This window comes from Lactuca saligna, chromosome 5, assembly GCF_052625555.1.
Source record: "Lactuca saligna cultivar CGN05327 chromosome 5, ASM5262555v1, whole genome shotgun sequence".
NCBI lineage: Eukaryota > Viridiplantae > Streptophyta > Magnoliopsida > Asterales > Asteraceae > Lactuca > Lactuca saligna.
In genome coordinates, this window is record NC_136421.1 from 258,615,669 (window position 1) to 258,636,059 (window position 20,391).

Genomic DNA, 20,391 nt, shown 5'->3' on the forward strand with positions numbered 1-20,391 from the left:
GCCCTAACTTGCATCAAGTTTCACCAAACAGAAAATGGTCCGAAAATATTACCTTTAAAGTGATGATCCAAGCTCCAAATCCACGAAATAGCAACCTCCTTTGCCTCCTCTTGCCTAGAGCCTCCTTCTTCTTGCTAAACAACACTCACAAGGTCAAGATTTGCTCTCAATCCTTCACCAAACGCTCAAGAACTCTAGGGACACACTCTGGGGGTTGGATGAGCGCAAATGACGGCCATAAGGCCCCTTAAATAGGCCACAAATCTGGGGGTTTAGGGTTCCATAACACAGCGCAGACTCGCCGAGTCCATACCCTGGACTCGCCGAGTCCAAGCGCGCACCTTCGCTCAATCCGGCGCACCTACTCGGCGAGTCTGAGCCCTGACTCGCCGAGTCCCTCTTACAAAATAATACAATTAAACTTACATTATACCTGGTAAAAATCCGGATGTTACAACTCTCCCCCACTAGAACTGGACTTCGCCCTCGAAGTCTCGCTCTAAAACAGCTCCGGATGCTGCTCCCGCATCATATCCTCCGGCTCCCAGGTCATCTCTGATCCCTTCCGATGTTGCCACTGAACCAATACCAGAGGTACCTCCTTGTTCCTCAAAACTTTGATCTTCTGATCCCTAATAGCCACTGGTCTCTCCGCATAATTCAGGCTCGCATCAACCTGAATATCCTCAAGTGGAACCACTGCCGACTCATCGGCTATACATTTCCTCAACTGCGATACATGAAAAGTGTTGTGAATCTGTCCCAACTCTGCTGGTAACTCCAGCCGATAGGCTACCCGGCCCACCCTGGCGATCACACGAAACGGGCCAATAAACCGGGGTCCCAATTTGCCCCTCTTCCTGAACCGGATCACTCCTTTCCAAGGAGAGACCTTCAGGAGAACAAAGTCGCCGACCTGAAATTCCAATTCGGACCGGCGCCTATCCGCGTAACTCTTCTGCCGGCTCTGAGCGGTCACTAACCTCTGCCTGACCAGCTGTATCTGCTCTGTCGTCTGATTCACGATCTCTGTACTGCCCATTACCCTTTGCCCAACCTCTCCCCAACATATGGGAGTCCGACACCTCCTACCATATAACAGCTCAAAGGGCGGCATACCAATGCTCGAATGATAGCTGTTATTGTAGGAAAACTCCGCTAGAAGCAAATACGAGTCCCAACTACCCCCAAAATCCAATACACAAGCTCGAAGCATGTCCTCGAGTGTCTGTATCGTCCGCTCACTCTGACCGTCGGTCTGGGGGTGGTATGCGGTACCAAAGTGCAACTTAGTACCCAACTCCTCATGAAATTTCTTCCAAAAACGGGAAGTGAAACGCACATCGCGGTCTGAAATAATCGAGATCGGCACCCCATGCCGAGATACAACCTCCCTCACGTAAACCTCTGCCAACTTCTCTGCTGAAGAACTCTCACTGATGGCAAGAAAGTGAGCGCTCTTTGTCAATCTATCCACAATCACCCAAATTGCATCAACTCCTCTGGCAGTCCTCGGCAATTTGGTGATAAAGTCCATAGTGATCTGTTCCCACTTCCACTCGGGAACCTCCAATGGCTGCAACTTGCCATGCGGTCTCTGGTGTTCGGCCTTTACCCTTCGACAGGTCAAACACCTCTCGACAAACCATGCTACATCCCTCTTCATACAGGGCCACCAATACTCCTTCCTTAGATCCAAATACATCTTTGTGGCCCCGGGGTGGATCGAAAATTTCGATCTATGAGCCTCCTCCATCAATGTAGCACGGGTACCGCCCACAAACGGTACCCAGATCCTGCCCTGATAAGTCATAAGGCCTCGACTATCCGATATAAACTCAGAAACCATCCCAACAACCCACTCTCTCTTCTGCATCTCCGGACGCACGGCCTCGGCCTGAGCCCCACGAATGGCGTCCAGAACTGGAGCTATCACGGTCAATCTCAAACATACATCTCGCAGGGGAGTACTCTCCACCCTGCGACTCAACGCGTCGGCTACCACATTAGCCTTGCCCGGGTGGTACAAGATCTCACATACATAATCCTTGACCACGTCTAACCATCTCCTCTGCCGCATATTTAGGTTAGGCTGATCCATCAAGTACTTCAAACTCTTATGGTCCGTGTAAATCGTACAACGAACCCCATACAAGTAGTGCCGCCAAATCTTGAGGGCGAACACCACTGCCCCCAACTCCAAATCATGTGTGGGGTACCTCGTCTCGTGAGGCTTCAACTGCCTCGATGCATAAGCTATCACATGACCCCTTTGCATCAATACCGCCCCTAATCCTAGGATCGATGCATCACAGAATACGACAAAACCTTCCATACCTTCCGGAAGGGCTAATACTGGAGCTTCACACAACCTTTGGCGAAGCGTCTCAAAGGAGGTCTGCTGCTCGGGACCCCATGCAAATGCCACACCCTTCCGGGTCAATCTGGTGAGTGGAACCGCAATCTTGGAGAAATCCTTAATAAATCTCCGATAATACCCTGCCAACCCGAGGAAACTCCGTATCTCAGAAGGTGACCTCGGCACCTCCCACCTCATCACTGCGTCAACCTTGGCCGGATCGACTAATATCCCCTTCTGGTTAACGAGATGTCCCAGAAACTGGACCTCCCGTAACCAGAAATCGCACTTGGAGAACTTTGCGTAAAGTTTCTCCGCTCTAAAAACCCCAAGCACCTCCCTCAAATGCTCCTCGTGCTGCTCACTAGATCTCGAATATACCAGAATATCATCAATGAAAACAATCACCGACCGATCCAACATCGGCCGACATACCCTGTTCATGAGGTCCATGAACACAGCCGGGGCATTAGTGAGCCCAAAAGGCATCACCACAAACTCATAATGCCCATAACGCGTCCTGAATGCTGTCTTCTGGACGTCCTCATCCCGCACTCTCACCTGATGATAGCCCGACCTCAAATCAATCTTGGAGAACCAAGATGCTCCCTGTAGCTGATCGAATAGATCGTCGATCCTCGGCAGCGGATAACGGTTCTTGACCGTCAGCTTATTCAATTCCCGGTAATCAATACACATGCGATGCAAGCCATCCTTCTTCTTCACAAACAAGATGGGTGCTCCCCACGGCGAGCTACTCGGCCGAATAAACCCCTTCCCCAGCAACTCCTGAAGTTGCGAGGATAACTCCTGCATTTCTGGAGGCGCAAGGCGATACGGCACCTTAGCAATAGGTGCGGCCCCCGGAACCAAATCGATGCCAAACTCCACTTGCCTCGCGGGAGGCACACCTGGTAATTCTTCGGGAAATACATCTGGAAACTCCCGCACCACCGGAACTTCCTCCACAGAGCTCGGTCTCTCGGAGATCATTCGCGTATCCATCACATACGCTACATAACCCTTACAGCCCTACTGTAAACACTGCCTCGCCCTAGCAGCCGAACAAAAGGCTGATCCAGAACGTGTACCCTCGCCGTATACTGAAAGAACTCCCCCACTAGGATCTCGTACCGTCACCAACTGTCGCTCGCAATCGATAACCGCACCGAATCGGCTCAACCAATCCATGCCCACTATAACACAAACATCACCCATCGCAATCGGAATCAGGTCGATCGGAAACTCGACCCCGAATATCTCCAATACACATCCCTGGAGGACCTCTGTAGCACAAATCACTCTGTCGGCGGCTATGGAAACCCGCAGGGGCCGACTCAATACTCCACGACTAACACTGATACGCTGACTAAATGCCAAAGACACAAAAGATCGACTCGCACCCGAGTCAAATAACACTAAAGCAGGTACAGAATTCACAAGGAAGGTACCTAAGCATAGCATGATATAAGCATGATATCTCAACATCATAAACAATAATGAAAAGGAAACATACCAGCCACAACGTCGGGTGCGGCGCGGACCTCTTCCGCAGTCAGCTGGAAGGCTCTCCCCCGAGCCCTTGGTGCTTCGGCCTTCACGGGCCGACTCTCTGCAGCAGCAGCTCTGATGGCGGCGGGGGCAGACCCCTGAGATGCCCCACGCAACAGTGGACACTCCGCCTTCCGGTGTCCGGTCTGGTTGCAGTGGAAGCACACTGCAAATCCCTTGGGGCAATCCTTAGCCATATGCCCCTCCTTGCCACATTTGTAGCAATACCCTGCCCGACAGGCGCCATCGTGACCCTTGCCGCACTTCCCACAAGTGCGGCCCTTCTGGCTCCCGGGTCTGGGATCAGCGGGCTTGGCCCGCTTGGCTGCCGGCTGGGACTGTGCCGGTCGCCGATCCCTCCCCATAGACTCCGCCTCCTCCCTGGCCTGAGTCTCAAGCTCAATCTCCCTCTTCCGAGCATTTGCCTGAAGCTCGGCAAATGTCCGGTACGAGGAGTTCGCAGCGAACTCCCGAATATCCCGTCTCAAAATGCTCAGATAACGGCTCATACGTGCCTGCTCGGTGGATACGTGCTCAGGGCAAAACATCGCCCTCTCCTGAAACATCCTCGTAATCGCTGTAACTGACTCGGTACCCTGCTTGAGGGTCAGAAACTCCTGTGCCAGACGTTCCCTCTCCACCTGAGGAACATACTCATCTCGGAACATGGAAGTGAACCTCTCCCAAGTCACTGCCGCAAGCTCGGTCGGTGTGAAATGCGCAGTCACAAACTTCCACCAGTCCTTCGCTCCCAAGCGAAGTTGGTTCAGCGCGAACCGAACCTTCAAATGCTCAGGGGACGAGCAGGTGAAGAAGCATCCCTCCATATCAGATATCCACCTCATAGCTTCCACCGGGTCCTGTGTACCATCAAACTCTGGTGGCTTGGTGTTGCTGAACTCCCTGAACAACATCGCATCACCTCCCTGGGGTCTTGCCGCAGCAATCGCTGCGGTAGCTGCTGCAACCGCAGCCTCAGAAAGAGCGGCATAGCGCTCGTCAAACGTCTCAATCAAAGCGGTCTTAATGGACCCGAACATCTCTGGTATCTCGGCTCTGATGACCGCAGCCACCTCCTCATGAATGATCTGTCGAATGTCCTCATCACTAGATCCGGCATCCTCCGGCATGTGTCGTGTCCTCACCATGATCAACCTCTGAAATACAACATGTGATCATTAGAATTCACTCGAACACCCTTACATTCAACAATCCACCCCTCCTTGATTCTTGGCATCCCCAGATTCTTATTTGAACTGTGTACCGCTCCGGTGCTTTTAGTAGTACGGGCCCAATACTACTGTCCGCACCGGCTCGGTACACACCCCAAATCGTCCTCTTCGGATCCCAGTCCCCAAGCACTCTATTATACTTAAATCTCTCTGAACAGATCTCACACAAAACCCTAGCTGATACCTAATTACTCTCAGCGTCTCGTAGCAGCTCACCATTCCCTAAGCTAAGGCATCACAAAACAAGCCACTCTAGCCCTATCAGCAATACCTAGCCTACTCTAGCATGCACACACACCACAATAATAGTTATTACATAACAAAAGATATTTTGGGAATTCACCATTCGGGCGCTGACTGATCGTACACACGTTTCTTCCTGGAAAACCCTTTACTCTTAGAAAATTTTGGTTTTTATTTTGAAAATATCTCTTCATTTCCTCAGTTTGAGTTCAAATACCCCCGAAGGTGTACCTGATTCCCTCAAACCAAGGCTCTGATACCAATTTGTAACAATAATCTTTCAAACCAATTTTTTTTTTTTTTTTTTTTTTTTTTTTTTATAAAAGCATAATTCCATCAATATTCATAGAAACAACCCCTTTTAATTGTTCAACAAGATATTACAAAATCCCAAGATCAAAATGTCAAACTCCAAACGTGTGTGTACGGATCAAGCCGGCGCCTTCCCACGGTCGTCACTAGCACCTGAAACAAATAACATCAACACTGTAAGCACAAGGCTTAGTGAGTTTCCCAAAATACTACATATAACACATATTAGCCACTCGAGGCTATAACTCTGTGGGTCCGTGCACCCAAACTCTGCGAACCCTCAGGTTCTAACTCTGTAAACATGCACAGCATCAGACATATAAAGTAATGCAGTACAACACATAACATACATAGCATACAGTTACTCTATCACATAACTCTGGTTACCTACTCAAGGTGAAGTATAGTGAGAAGACTCACCTCGTGTGTCTCGGTAAACCGTAACCCTGAAATCGCTAAACACTCGATCTGCCGAGCTGAAGTCCCCCTATAGCACAATATATCTCTAATTAACACTTTCCCAACTAGGGTTGACTATACCATAACAGGACAATCTAGGTCAACGCTGGTCAACGGTTAACTTGACCGGACTCGGCGAGTGCACTATAGCGACTCGGCGAGTCTGAGCGAAATCACCAATTTCCCTGGAATCCTCTCTTGACATGTCGAGCATCCCTTCCCAACTCGACGAGCTCCACCTGGCATGAGTTGTGGGGCCACCACGACTCAACTCGCCGAGTCTCAAGAATGACTCGGCGAGTCCGGTTTGACTCGGTCCACCTGTCCATCCTGACCCCCCCCCCCTTGACCCACTGAGTTCACTCATCCCAGCTCGGCGAGGCCACTCGCTAAGTGGTCGTGCAGCATTCAAGCTACTCGCTAAGTGTTAGTTTTTTTATTTAATTACTTTTCATCAAAGTATATACTTTTTGATATAACATAAATTTGGTCAATTAGTCTCTTGTTATTCTTTACTTTTCTGTAAATTGGGTGTATTGGGGTTCAGTAGGGTAGATTTGGAATAAATGTTCTTACTAAATTTAACAACTTTATCAATAATCAAGATCCACTTTTTTGTTTGTGATTTAATTGGAATCATTTTTTTTTCTTTAAAGCAAGGCGTGGTGAATAATTGCTCATGAACATTTTCATGGAGGGTTGAATTTAGAAGAATACATAGTCTACAAGCATTTGTAGGTTCCAGCTTCTTTTTGAATCCTTTCATGTGATTATTTATGAAAAATGGTTGGTCAAAATTGAAGATAAGTAAAACTAGAACCCATCCTCGTCTTGCATATAAAGTATTTAATGTACAGATGGATTTTTACTAATGACAATGAAATTACCACTTCTTTAAGATTTACTCATGATATGGTATAACTATCTTTTGTATGGGTGAAGGCCGATGTTCCTTTACTCATGAGATGGTATCTTCTGATTGACTTCCATGGTGTTATTAGGTTTCACTCAAACACTTTGGATCTCTTTTTATGTATGTTGGCCATGAGGGTGGAGCCTATGCAAAGAACAGCTTTGGGAATGTGTATGTTATTCAAACAAAATGTTAAAAAAATAAACGAATAAAAGGTCAAAAAGCTGATCATTCATTGACTTCCACTCAAGGTCAATTCCCATTCTCAATTCCGATTCATCATGACATTTGTTTACCACAATTGGAAATAGTTTAGTAGTTGTGAATCGATTACCTGAACCTAATGAAATGTAGGCTTTTATTTTTTTTGTTTGGATGTGAGTGGGTTTTTTTTGTTAGCAGGTGAGCTTGCACATACATTGCGGTTTTTGGCATCAGTTGTATCTCAAAGCTTCTTGGCCTTTGGTGACATCTTGGAGCTGCATAGAAAGTTCATCGAACTGTCTGGTGGTGTTAATTGGATTTTTGAACTTGAGGAACTTCTTGATGCTGCACAATCTGGTTAGTGTTTTATCTAATCTTTTAGGTTGTTCCTTATTTACTAATAATCTGATGGAAATTGCAGATGAAAATGCTGGTGCTTCATCAAAGTCCAATGAGGAATCTGAGGATGTTATCTCTCTTTTGGAGGTTGATATTATCATTCCAATGAGGAATCTGAGGATGTTATCTCTCTTTTGGAGGTTGATTTGTTGTTCATCAAGTTGGTTGGTATGCACCCTATTCTATGTCCAACACAACAAGGATGATGATGGTGCATTTATATCTTCTTAACCTGTTACCTAATAATTTTTCTCATCTTATTACATCATATTTCTTCATTTTTAACTCCTTATGTAACACTGATCTTTCAAACAATTTTTTTTTTTTTTTTTTTTTTTATAAAAGCATAATTCCATCAATATTCATAGAAACAACCCCTTTTAATTGTTCAACAAGATATTACAAAATCCCAAGATCAAAATGTCAAACTCCAAACGTGTGTGTACGGATCAAGCCGGCGCCTTCCCATGGTCGTCACTAGCACCTGAAACAAATAACATCAACACTGTAAGCACAAGGCTTAGTGAGTTTCCCAAAATACTACATATAACACATATTAGCCACTCGAGGCTATAACTCTGTGGGTCCGTGCACCCAAACTCTGCGAACCCTCAGGTTCTAACTCTGTAAACATGCACAGCATCAGACATATAAAGTAATGCAGTACAACACATAACATACATAGCATACAGTTACTCTATCACATAACTCTGGTTACCTACTCAAGGTGAAGTATAGTGAGAAGACTCACCTCGTGTGTCTCGGTAAACCGTAACCCTGAAATCGCTAAACACTCGATCTGCCGAGCTGAAGTCCCCCTATAGCACAATATATCTCTAATTAACACTTTCCCAACTAGGGTTGACTATACCATAACAGGACAATCTAGGTCAACGCTGGTCAACGGTCAACTTGACCGGACTCGGCGAGTGCACTATAGCGACTCGGCGAGTCTGAGCGAAATCACCAATTTCCCTGGAATCCTCTCTTGACATGTCGAGCATCCCTTCCCAACTCGACGAGCTCCACCTGGCACGAGTTGTGGGGCCACCACGACTCAACTCGTCGAGTCTCAAGAATGACTCGGCGAGTCCGGTTTGACTCGGTCCACCTGTCCATCCTGACCCCCCCCCCCCTTGACCCACTGAGTTCACTCATCCCAGCTCGGCGAGGCCACTCGCTAAGTGGTCGTGCAGCATTCAAGCTACTCGCCGAGTCTGTTCTTCGGACTCGGCGAGTCGGAGCCATGCACTGACTCAATCTCGCTCTAAAGGCCAGATCCAGTCCACTAATCCATAGATCCAGTCCCCCCAAGCTTATTTAGCACGTAAAGTCACAATCTTGATGCATAAATAACCTCTACATGATCACAAATGATGTTTTTGACTCTACTACTTCAACACAAGGCCAAGGACTCCATTTCCACCCATAAAGCTTGATGAGTGAGGCCCTCTGGACCTCTATGGATCCAGATCCATGGTCTCAACTCAAAGAGGGAACAAAAGGGCACCAAATCACCCCATAATGATCATATTAAGCCCTAACTTGCATCAAGTTTCACCAAACAGAAAATGGTCCGAAAATATTACCTTTAAAGTGATGATCCAAGCTCCAAATCCACGAAATAGCAACCTCCTTTGCCTCCTCTTGCCTAGAGCCTCCTTCTTCTTGCTAAACAACACTCACAAGGTCAAGATTTGCTCTCAATCCTTCACCAAACGCTCAAGAACTCTAGGGACACACTCTGGGGGTTGGATGAGCGCAAATGACGGCCATAAGGCCCCTTAAATAGGCCACAAATCTGGGGGTTTAGGGTTCCATAACACAGTGCAGACTCGCCGAGTCCAAGCGCGCACCTTCGCTCAATCCCGCGCACCTACTCGGCGAGTCTGAGCCCTGACTCGCCGAGTCCCTCTTACAAAATAATACAATTAAACTTACATTATACCTGGTAAAAATCCGGATGTTACACCTTAATTTATCAATCTAATCATTATTAACTTCATTCTTGTAAAACCAGATGTCTATGCTATATAATGATTGGTTTTCCACTTTTCATGGTGGAAGTGGACAGAGGGTTTCTCTTTCGCAGTTTGTAACATCTTGTATTCAAGAAATCTTGCTCTGACCGATTAAATTATTGCTAACACATATTAATTAACTACTGTACGCATATCAAATAATTCTTGAATTGTTGGTTTTTGATTATATGCAGTCAGGTTCTTTTATCTTTTATCCCCCGCTTTAGTAGCCATCTTTGGAAAGCCCTTGTTCTCAAAACAAAACAGGTGATTCTTACAATTGTCAAACTGAATTTTATCTATGGTTCTGGTTGCATAATTATTGTATTCATCATTTTAACTGAGATCTTATTTTACTTTGTCAGGATATGGACATGCAAGATAGAGAACTAGTAAATGACTGGCTCATGATCATAGTTTACAAAGAACGTGGTTTTGGATGAAAAACATATTACCATGTGGTATGCATCTTCCTTGAAACTTCATGATCTTAGGCCTCTGTGTTTGTTTATTTAAGGTGTTAGCATAAATGGGAAAGCATACTTTTGAATGTCACATTGTTGCCTTCACTTATAATTTGCATAATGTCGATTGTGCTTTAGAATATTATTAATTTATTTTTATTTCTCCTTAGTAACTGTGGGCATAGCACCACCTGTTTTTGTGTTTCTTTTATTGTGAGGGCAATCCTTAACTGTACCACTGGTTCCGATTATTTTGGTCTCTTAATGGGGTATTTAACCCTTGGCTGGGAATTAAATAGTTAAGCAGATTTTTGTGATGCTTATCTGAACTTGAAGAGTTTTTTCACCTCTTGAACGTGAGAATAGAGTTTCTACCTGATCCTTTATAGGGGATACTTTTGACTGGTGCAGGGAAACTCTAATGTTACTATGGATTGTCTTAATTGCCTTAGTTTCGACTGATGCAGAGTGTTTGACCAACACTGATGCTAATGCTTAATGCTATACTGATTTGTATTTCTTTGTTGGTAAGATATTTGTATGCTAAACCAGATGCTAATGCCTAATGCCTAATGCTATCACTTGTGGTTTAATTCAGATTCTGGGACAAAAAGAGTCATAGCTGGGCTGTTAATGTTCCTGTTTGTTTTCATTTATGCAGGTAACAATCTTGTAGAAAGGACTTATGAATCAGATGTTAATGGTAACAAGTTTAACACTCGAGTCCATACTATTAGATGTTAATGGTAACAAGTTTAACACATGTGTCTTTGTTATACATACAGATTAAATGCAATGGATTGTATTTTTTGTATATGGTATTTTATTTAATATTATGCAATGGATTGTATTTTTTGTATATGGTATTTTATTTCTATTATGAGAGATTAAATGCAAATTTAATTTATAAATTAATAAATATATAAATATATATATTTTTTTTAAAAAATTAAAATTACGATACGCAAAAATGCATGTCGTCTTCATTTATGACATGGCCTTTCTTGACGGAGGCTTCCTTGATACGCATTGCGTGTTATAAACACGTGCGTCGTAAAGTTACGACACGCAAATGCGTGTCGTCTTCCTTTATGACAGGGTCTTCCTTGATACGCATTGCGTGTCATAACCGCGCGTCGTAAATGCGCGTCGTCTATAGACGACGCGCAAAAGCGCGTCATCTCTCTTTATGACAGGGCCTTCCTTGACGCGCATTTGCGCGTCGTCTAAGCGTTTTACGACGCGCAATGAGCGTCGTAAAAGGCCTTTTTTCTAGTAGTGATGCCCCTATGTCCAAAAATAATTAGTTTTATTGTCTATATCTACCTACATACAAATCAATAGAAACTAATGAAACTAACTACAAACCATTGAATCCTTAACTCATACTATCAAAACATAAAAAATAAAAATATCATTGTATTTCTCAATTACAAAAACCTCAACAACAAGCATACTCCATTTACAATGTCCCTTTCTTTTATTTAATTCCCAGGACAGTGGATGATTTCCTCCTTAATTAATCAGATTATCCACATATCGGGTCATCACAAATTGAGGTCGAATCATGTTATCATTTATGAAAGTATCCACAACTACATTTCAATCCAAGATTTACTTCTTTTCATCGCTGTTAGTCCAACTAAATCCTTTTTACATTTTAAGCACAAGGTTTCATCTATGAACAATATCTTGGCACTTCAATGATACTTTTATACACAACATCATGAATTTCATAACTTGCTGAACCCTATATAACAAAACAAATATTAACAGAAATAGTGAAAAATGTAGCAAATTATACCTATACTTTCAGAAAAAAAAATCATAAGATAAAACTAGCTACAATATTAATGAACTAACCAAGATTAAAACAATACCTTGATTTCACATTGACCTACAACTATGACCATCTGTATATGATGTGGAACAGCCAACAGATGAGCAAAACCCTACAAACGGAAACTAATAAAAACAAAAAACTAAACTGGAACTAGAAATGTAAGACCTATTAGAAGACGACTCCCAGTAATTGAAAAATGTGATATATAGCCTCACAAAAAAATTAATAAGGTCACTCACAAAACTTAACATTTTGACAATAATTCAAACCACTTCTTTGTATTAGCTCATTAAATTTCCTACAAAATCGCTCTTTTTTTGTAGGAAATTAACATCATATTTATCAAAAACTTCACAAATCTTCAGGTTTTTCGGAGGCTGATTCAAAAAAAAAATCAAATTTAGAATACAGTGAACATAAATCGGAAATTGGAATGAGAAAAAAGAAATTAGAATAAGAAAAAAAATCCAATTCACCCAATCCAAAAATCAAAAGCCTCAAAATTCTTTCATATTTCTGATGTTTTCTTAATAATAAAAAAATAAGAAACCCATTATACAACAAGGTTATCACCAATCGAGTACAAGTGAATACAACAAATGCACAAACACTTAAGTAATACAAATCAACATTTGGATTATTTGATGATATAGCGAATGCGTGTAGTAGGTTTTAAGAAGGAAGGAGAGAAACTAGAATGAGAATGAAATAAAAATCAGTCAGATTAGAGGGATAAAAACGTACACATTCTATTAGAGGCTCCTCGATTTCTACAAATGCATTTTTCTAGACAGTAGATAAGTTTGGCGATTGCTATTCTCAAAATGCTTTGATTATTTGGCTGACGCCCATGCTCTTAGGCCTTAGCTATTGCCTCCCAGATGGATGAGGCACACAAACACCAGTGAACCAAACCACTTATTGGATTATACTTTGGGCCACAGTCACATATATACTACTACTTATGGGACTAGATTTATGCCCCTTTATTTTTGCTGTCCTGGGCCAAAGCCCAAATCCCCCCGGTATTAGGTTGGGATTGTATACAATATAAGTTGAAACTAGTTCAAACTAGGGGTTACAAGTGCATCACAGATGTTGTTACAAAAAGTGACCCTCTTTTAGCTAAGGAACCGAGGTCTGAGTTTTTGGTGCTACCGAGGTTGGAGAAGATTTTTTGTGAACCGCAACCGCAACCATAACAACTACCACATAAATGAATGATGAAGACTTTCTTGTTACTTTACTGACTTAGCGTGTTTACTTTATTTTGTTTAGTAAACCTTGCATGGTCAATGAAGTTGGTAGAATAGTATTTATTTATTTTCAATGTAACTTTTCGGGACTCTATAAATAGAGACTCCCTCTTCCTGTATCAAACACACCTTCACGGCCTTTCTGAAATATTATTGCAATATAAAGATCATTCATATATATCTATTATCTTTCGATAAACTGAGTCCCTCTTCACCTTAAGTTGATCAAATTTTCTAACTTATGTTTGAATGCAAACCTCATTACGAATCAACTTGGTGTCTACTTGATATAACATGTTGTCATTTATATTTCCTTTACATTTCCGCGTCTAACAACCTAACATTTCTAACTTGTTATTGTTGAGCTAACAAGATCCTTGAAATTAACTTATTCCTCAATTTATATATTCTACTAACGTTTGTTCAAGTGTTCTTCAATGTTTTTCTCTCAACAATTTGTATCAGAGCCAAAATGGTTGTTTTTTAAACAAAACTTTGATTTTAGAAAGCCTTCTATACCACTGAAGCTCATTCTTAAAAAAAAAAAAGGAAATATGGCACATGCTTTATCATTGAATGTTTCCAATAGTGTTGGAGGCTCTAATAGAGCTCCAATAATTGTTGTAAGTGAATACCACCATTTGTCTCAAAGAATGGAAAGGTATCTTAAGAGGCTCGGGAGAGCTGTATGGAGGTCTGTGGAAGATGTACCTCATGTCCCGATTCTCACTCTTGCTCAAGAAGATGGTGCTCAATCACGACTAGGAGGAGGTCAGACAACCATGAATCGACTAACAAATGATGATCTTGACAAAATGGAGAAAGGTGCCATAGCCTTCTACAAAATCTCGTGTGGTGTTGCTCCAGACAACTTCGACATCACCATCAACTGCAAATCTGCTAAGGAGATCTGGGATGTGCTAAAAACACTTTATCAAGGGTCTGAACAAGCTCAAGACAATAAACTCACCACTGCACTCAATGAGTTCAACAACTTTAAAGCTCTTCCCGGTGAAAGTCTTGAAGATTTGTTCAAAAGGTTCAACCTCTTCATCACAAAGCTATCAAATGCTGGTACGGTTCGAAGCAATCACGAGACAAATCTACAATTCCTAAATGGTTTGGTTTGACAATGAACCACAACAAAGATGATAGTATAAGGAGATAGAAAGATTCACACTCTTTCACTATTCAAACTCTACAGTGAATTGCAAGCACAAGAATCTACGGTGTTAAAAGACTGTGCAAACTTAGGAGGACCACTTGCTTTGATGGCACAAAACCTGTAGTTCAAACATCCTCAGAACCCATATACCGCAGAATCATCATACCAACACACATATGACAACCCACCGCAGTCATATGAAGCCGATGTTGAACTAGATGACGAAGAAGAGTTTCAAAATGCCATTGCTTTGGTCAGTCAACAATTCAATAGACTCCCATCACCATCCTTTCGCAAAAACCAACAATTCACCAAACCACCTTTCAATCGCAACTTCAACCTATAGAATAACCATCCACAACATCCCAGAAACCCTCACCATCCTTCAAAACCATAGAACACTTCTTCAAAGGAGCCACCGCAGAACAACAAACCTTCAGACTCCAGTACCACTATTGAAGACAAAGATGGAGTCGTTATTTTTCATAAGTGTCAAAAGGAAAACCACTTTGCCAAAGACCGCAAAGCAAATATGGCAAAAGACAAGACATTTTATCTTTGAATGGCTCAAGAAATGGAGGAAAAAGAAAAAGTAAGGGCTTATGTTGCTCAAGTGAAAAGGGATCACCAAGTCTGGTCCTCTGGTGAAGAAGAAGAAGAAGCTGACAACTACCGCAACAAAGGGAAAATTTGTGTGGTGGAAACTAATGAAGAAGATGGATCAATAGGCTTGAAGAAGAACAATTGCTACATGGAAAAAGATGGAACTCTCAAGATCGTTGAACAGGTAAAAATTATGATTCAGTCTAATAATTACAGCATGCATGAATTTGAGCCTTACATTGAAAGACTTAATGACACTTGTGATGTCGTCCTTTCAGACTACAACAAAGCCCTAAACGAAAAGAACATAGCGTCCCAAGAGTTGTATAATGTGAGAGGAAGACTAGAAGACAAAAGGATTAAGGTTACGATGTTAAAAAAGGATTTATTGTTAGAAAAAGATGTTAGGATGTTAAATGAAACTTAATTAGATATTGCTTTAAATCAACGGGATCTTGCCCGCAAGGAGATTGTACGATTAAATCTTTTAATTGAAAAACTATTTACTGAAAGTGAAGCTATTGAGAATCTTGTTAACAATGGGACCATAGATAACACTTATAACTGAGGATGGTCCAATGGATTCTCAACCGATGAGATTTCCTCTACCCGATTCAAAACCGAACGTCCCTATGTCCTATTGGATATACCTTTTCAATTTCCAGTTAATACTAAGACATATCCTGAAGACATCCAGTGTCATTTCAGTAGACTTTGTGAACTTTGTAACAACTGTGTCATTGAGGAAAATTTTCCCGAATCCTCAGTTAATTGAGATGAATACATACCCATCATTGGCATAGTTAGTCCGGGTTCTCGATCAAGTTCCATTGTGGATGAAGAAATAGTCTTAGAATGACCTGAAATAACTACATAATGTCCACCATTATCCTCCAAGACTTGTCATGTTCAAAAGTCACCTTTGACCTATTCTACGGTACTTCAATCTTCCCTACCGCAGAGTCAAGTCATGTCCACAACTACTCTCCAACCAATCTTGCATGAATACCGAATTAAAAATTTTGAATTTGGTCAATGTTCTCAAAATCATCAGTCTTCTAGCTCTTATGACTTAAGTCCTTGATTTTTATCTCAATCAAAGAATCTCAAAAAATTGCAATTAAATGTTTCTGATGTGGTATCACCAAAAAACCAAGCAAAGTTGGGTCTTAAAGAGAAATCAGATCCCAATGTGAAAAGTGGGAAACCGTGGTAAAAAAAAACAAGTTGAAATGCCAAAAAAAAAAAAGAATTTTGGAAAACCCACGACTGCAAAAAAAACTTTCAAAATCACACTGCAGTCAAGGTGTAAAACAAAAGGGAAACCACTGTGACAAAATCTTTTCGAAATAATTTTGCAAAAAGTAAAAAACAAGTCAGGTCACTTTCACAAAATACCATAACAAATCCGAATTGGAAGGGTATTTTGCCAACACAAAAACTATCTAAATCACCTCAGTCGGTCACAAAGTCATATCCTAGGACTAGACCTCGTGACAAAACTTTCTCGAGTCCCAAGACTACTCCAACAAAACAAACTTTTTCAAGTCCCAAGACCAATCCAATAAAACGTACCTCAAGGATCGGTCACAAAGAAAAGTGCACATCCTTCAAACCAATGACCAAATACGGGGTCTGGATAAATGAAAAAAATCTTGCTTTTGGATTTTAGCCACTAGAAAGTCACGTCTCTTCAAATCTCTTAGCATTCAAAAAGTTGTGAAACACCCTGGACTAGGTTTAAAATCTGAAAAGAAACCTATTCTTGAGACCTACGTGCATGCATTTATCACAAAAGCGTCCTATGTTACCCAGGGCTCCAAACTTGTTTGGGTGCCCAAACTAACCAACTAATTGTGTATGCAATGTGCAAGGAGGAACAAGAAAAAGAATGGTTAATCGATAGTGGCTACTCCTTGCACATGACGAGAAGGTTAGAATACCTTCGAGACTTCAGGACAATCAGCCGTGGCGGACGCATTACCCTTGAGAACAACACAAATGGAACTATCAGGGGATATGGAGTATTAACTATGGGGAACTTCTCAATTTAATGAGTTGCTTATGTAAAGGGGCTTAAGCACAATTTGATAAGTGTTGGGCAGTTGTGTAAAGCAGTCCATCAGGTCGAATTTGACAATGAGTATTGTTACATAATGAAGAGTGACCGGAGCACATGCCTTATCAAATCCAAGGCCAAAAGGACAATGTACCCATTGGATGTTTCTCTAAACATTAGGAAACCGCAGTTGTGCTTTCTCTTAAAAGTAGTGTCGGAAGTGAGTTGGTTGTGGCACCACAAACTAGCTCACATTAACTTCAGATACATCAATAACCTGGTCAACAAAGAATTGGTTCGTAGGCTACCAATTCTCAAGCACAACAATGATACTATGTGCCCAGCCTACGAATGTGGAAAACATACTAAGCGTAACCATCCTCTTATCATCGACTCTTCAATTGCTGAACCTTTGGAGCTTTTACATATTGATCTCTGTGGTCCATCTACTATAGCCAGTCTTCACCAAAAGAAATACATTATAGGTATAGATGATGACTTTACTCGCTTCACTTGGGTCTATTTCTAGAGACTCAAATCAGACACTAATTAACTTCATCAAGGAAATAGAACTCCAGATCAAGCTGCCAGTCAGAACGATCAGAAGTGACAACGGGACTAAATTCACCAATAAGCTATTAAATAGCTTCTTGGTATCAATGGGCATCGGTCAACTTATGGAGCCTAGGACAACCAAAAAAGCACATATGGAGACCGATTGGATCATTGCAAAGCAAGATGAACTAGCTAAGTTTAAAAGGAACAAAGTTTGGAAATTGGTACCGAAGCTAAAATGTCATACAATCTTCGGTACCAGATGGGTGTATAAAAACAAGTTAGATGAATCTGGTGCCGTTGTGAGAAATAAAGCTCGTTTAGTCGCCAAGGGGTATAGTCAAATTGAGGGTGTTGACTATGATGACACGTATTCCCCTGTAGCAAGAATGGAAGCAATACACATCTTCTTAGCATATGATGCACAAAAAACATCAAAGTTCATCAAATGGATGTAAAAAGTGCCTTTCTGAATGGAGAACTAAAAGAGGAAGTCTACTTACAACAACCTATAGGCTTTAAAAGTCTAGAATTTCCAAATCACTGCTACAAGCTGGAGAAAGCAATATACGATCTTAAACAGAAACCTAGAGCATGGTATGAGACTCTCTCTGAGTTTCTTGCCACCTCAGTATACAAAAGAGGAGTGATTGATCCCATGTTATTGATGGGTTTTATACAAACAATCCTATGTGTGCATGCAACCCTAGAAATCAAATCTATGTTTTCACTATTAGTTATACAACATTATGAACACATGAATAACCCTAGCATGCTCCTAGTAATTTTGAAATTCACAAAAGAGAATAAATTGCATACCTCTTGTTTTTATATTCTAATAACTGTTGGATTAAGTGTCTAAGTTGATAACTATTCCTGGAATATACTTGACCCGGTTAGCATGGTCCATTTGGGTTGCATGGCATTGCAACACTTGGATAGACTAAATGAGAGAAATAATACTTAAGGTTTATTAATATATTATAAGTTCTAATATATTAATAATATTATTTAATTAGTATTGATCAAAGAATTAATTTAGAATTATTTAAGTGATCAAAAAGAGACTAATTAAATAAATGGGGTTGATTGTGTAAATCATCTATTCTTTTATAGTTGGGCTAATGATCCATGGTTTGTATGGATTGGGTTAAAACCATTTAAGATGCTCCATGTATAGTCCATGGAGGTTACAAACCCATGGATCATGGAATATGAAAAGCCATGACAATTAGGGTTTACATGGTGTAACCCTACTTGTGTCTCAACTATATAAACACCCCATGGCTAGCGAAAATCGGCCATTACAAGCAAGTAAGAGGGCAAACAGATTTTAGAGTGTAAGTATACTTCTCTCAAGGTCATTCCAAGTGTTGCAGTGTTGTGTGAGACATTTTAGGCATCACACTTGAGTTGCTAGGCTCACAAGGTTCTCAAGGAATCCAAACTACAAAAAGGTATGTTCTTCTTCTAGCATTTATGTTTAAAAGTTCCCCATGCCACGCTAGATAGCTTAAGAACCTTGGAAAAACATTTTTGCATGTATCTTAGTAAAACATAGATCCAAGGTTTCTAGGGTTTCATGTACACCTTAGGAGTGGTAGAATGCTCAAAACCCTTCAGTGGTATCAGAGCCTAGGCTTGTTTATTTGATACTTGATGCAAAATGTTTAAAAAAAATCGACAAAATTGCTTTCTAACTGGGTGAACTCTCCGAGTACATGGGGGACTCGATGAGTCCATGCCTATCTTCAACCAACTCGGCTAGTCAGTTCATGTACTCGACGAGTTGGCTTGTCAAATTGTAGTTTTTCGAATTTTGCTGCTGGAAATCGACTAGAAACATTACCCTAAATTGTTTTGGTGGTTTAAAACTTTTTTTAGATGGTTTAATGGTTGTGCTAATCCATTTTCAATGGCTAATGTCATAATTTCATGTTTTGTATGGTTTATTTATGATTCTTGAAATTGTTGATATGTATGTTCATGAACTTATGAGTTTAGAAGATTATAGGAATTATTTGTAACTTGCTTGGTAGTTTAATTCTTGATCTTGATGTGTTTTATTGGAATCCATAATTTGTCCTCAAGTTATGAATTACCAAAAGTTACACTTTTAAAGTCCATTATTAACACATAGGTTACATAAAAAGAAAAGTCACTCATTTAATTAAATTGTTAACTCATAAGTTATGAAAGATAAAAAGTTCTGAAAGTTACAAAACTTGCCCTCAAGTTTTGGAACATGTAAAGTCACTTTAAAAGACTTTAGTTCCAACCCCTAGAATTTTAAAAGTTAAATTCAACCATTATACTTTATAATATTATAAGTTAATAATATATATATATATATATATATATATATATGTGTGTGTGTGTGTGTGTGTGTATAAGAACAAAAGTTGTTTTACCGTTAGTAGTCCTCATTCACGAAGTCGGACTATAAGGGGGGTATAAGGTTGTTGCCTATAAAATGGCAACTTAATGAGTGCCCACTCTCACCCACACTTCCTTGACTGGTGGAGGGATGTCACCTGAATGGGTAGGACAATGACTTTAATCCTCATTAAAAGTATAATGATACTAAAGTAACTAAATGTTTTCTATATTCCCAATCTTAGTTACTTTAGGAAAATGTGAATAAGGTTCTAACCCATGAAACTACACTTTGCACATTGTTTAAGTTGTTAGTAGAGCGTGTGTGGTTAACTGGCACACCAACTTGGACTTAACAAGGTAAGCAAAGGGTAACT

General features: G+C 41.1%; 1 protein-coding gene across 1 annotated transcript; it reads left to right on the forward strand.

Annotated features, from left to right (window-relative positions):
- Positions 1–17,577: 17,577 nt before the first annotated feature.
- LOC145046557 (putative mitochondrial protein AtMg00820) lies at positions 17,578–18,096 on the forward strand. The gene has a single exon (XM_078994845.1). The coding sequence runs from the start codon at positions 17,578–17,580 to the stop codon at positions 18,094–18,096; it is 519 nt and encodes a 172-aa protein (XP_078850971.1).
- The last annotated feature ends 2,295 nt before the right edge of the window (positions 18,097–20,391 follow it).

Coding starts and splice junctions, on each gene's coding strand:
- LOC145046557 (XM_078994845.1), top strand. CDS start 17,578: ATGACTTTACTCGCTTCACTTGGGTCTATTTCTAGAGACTCAAATCAG.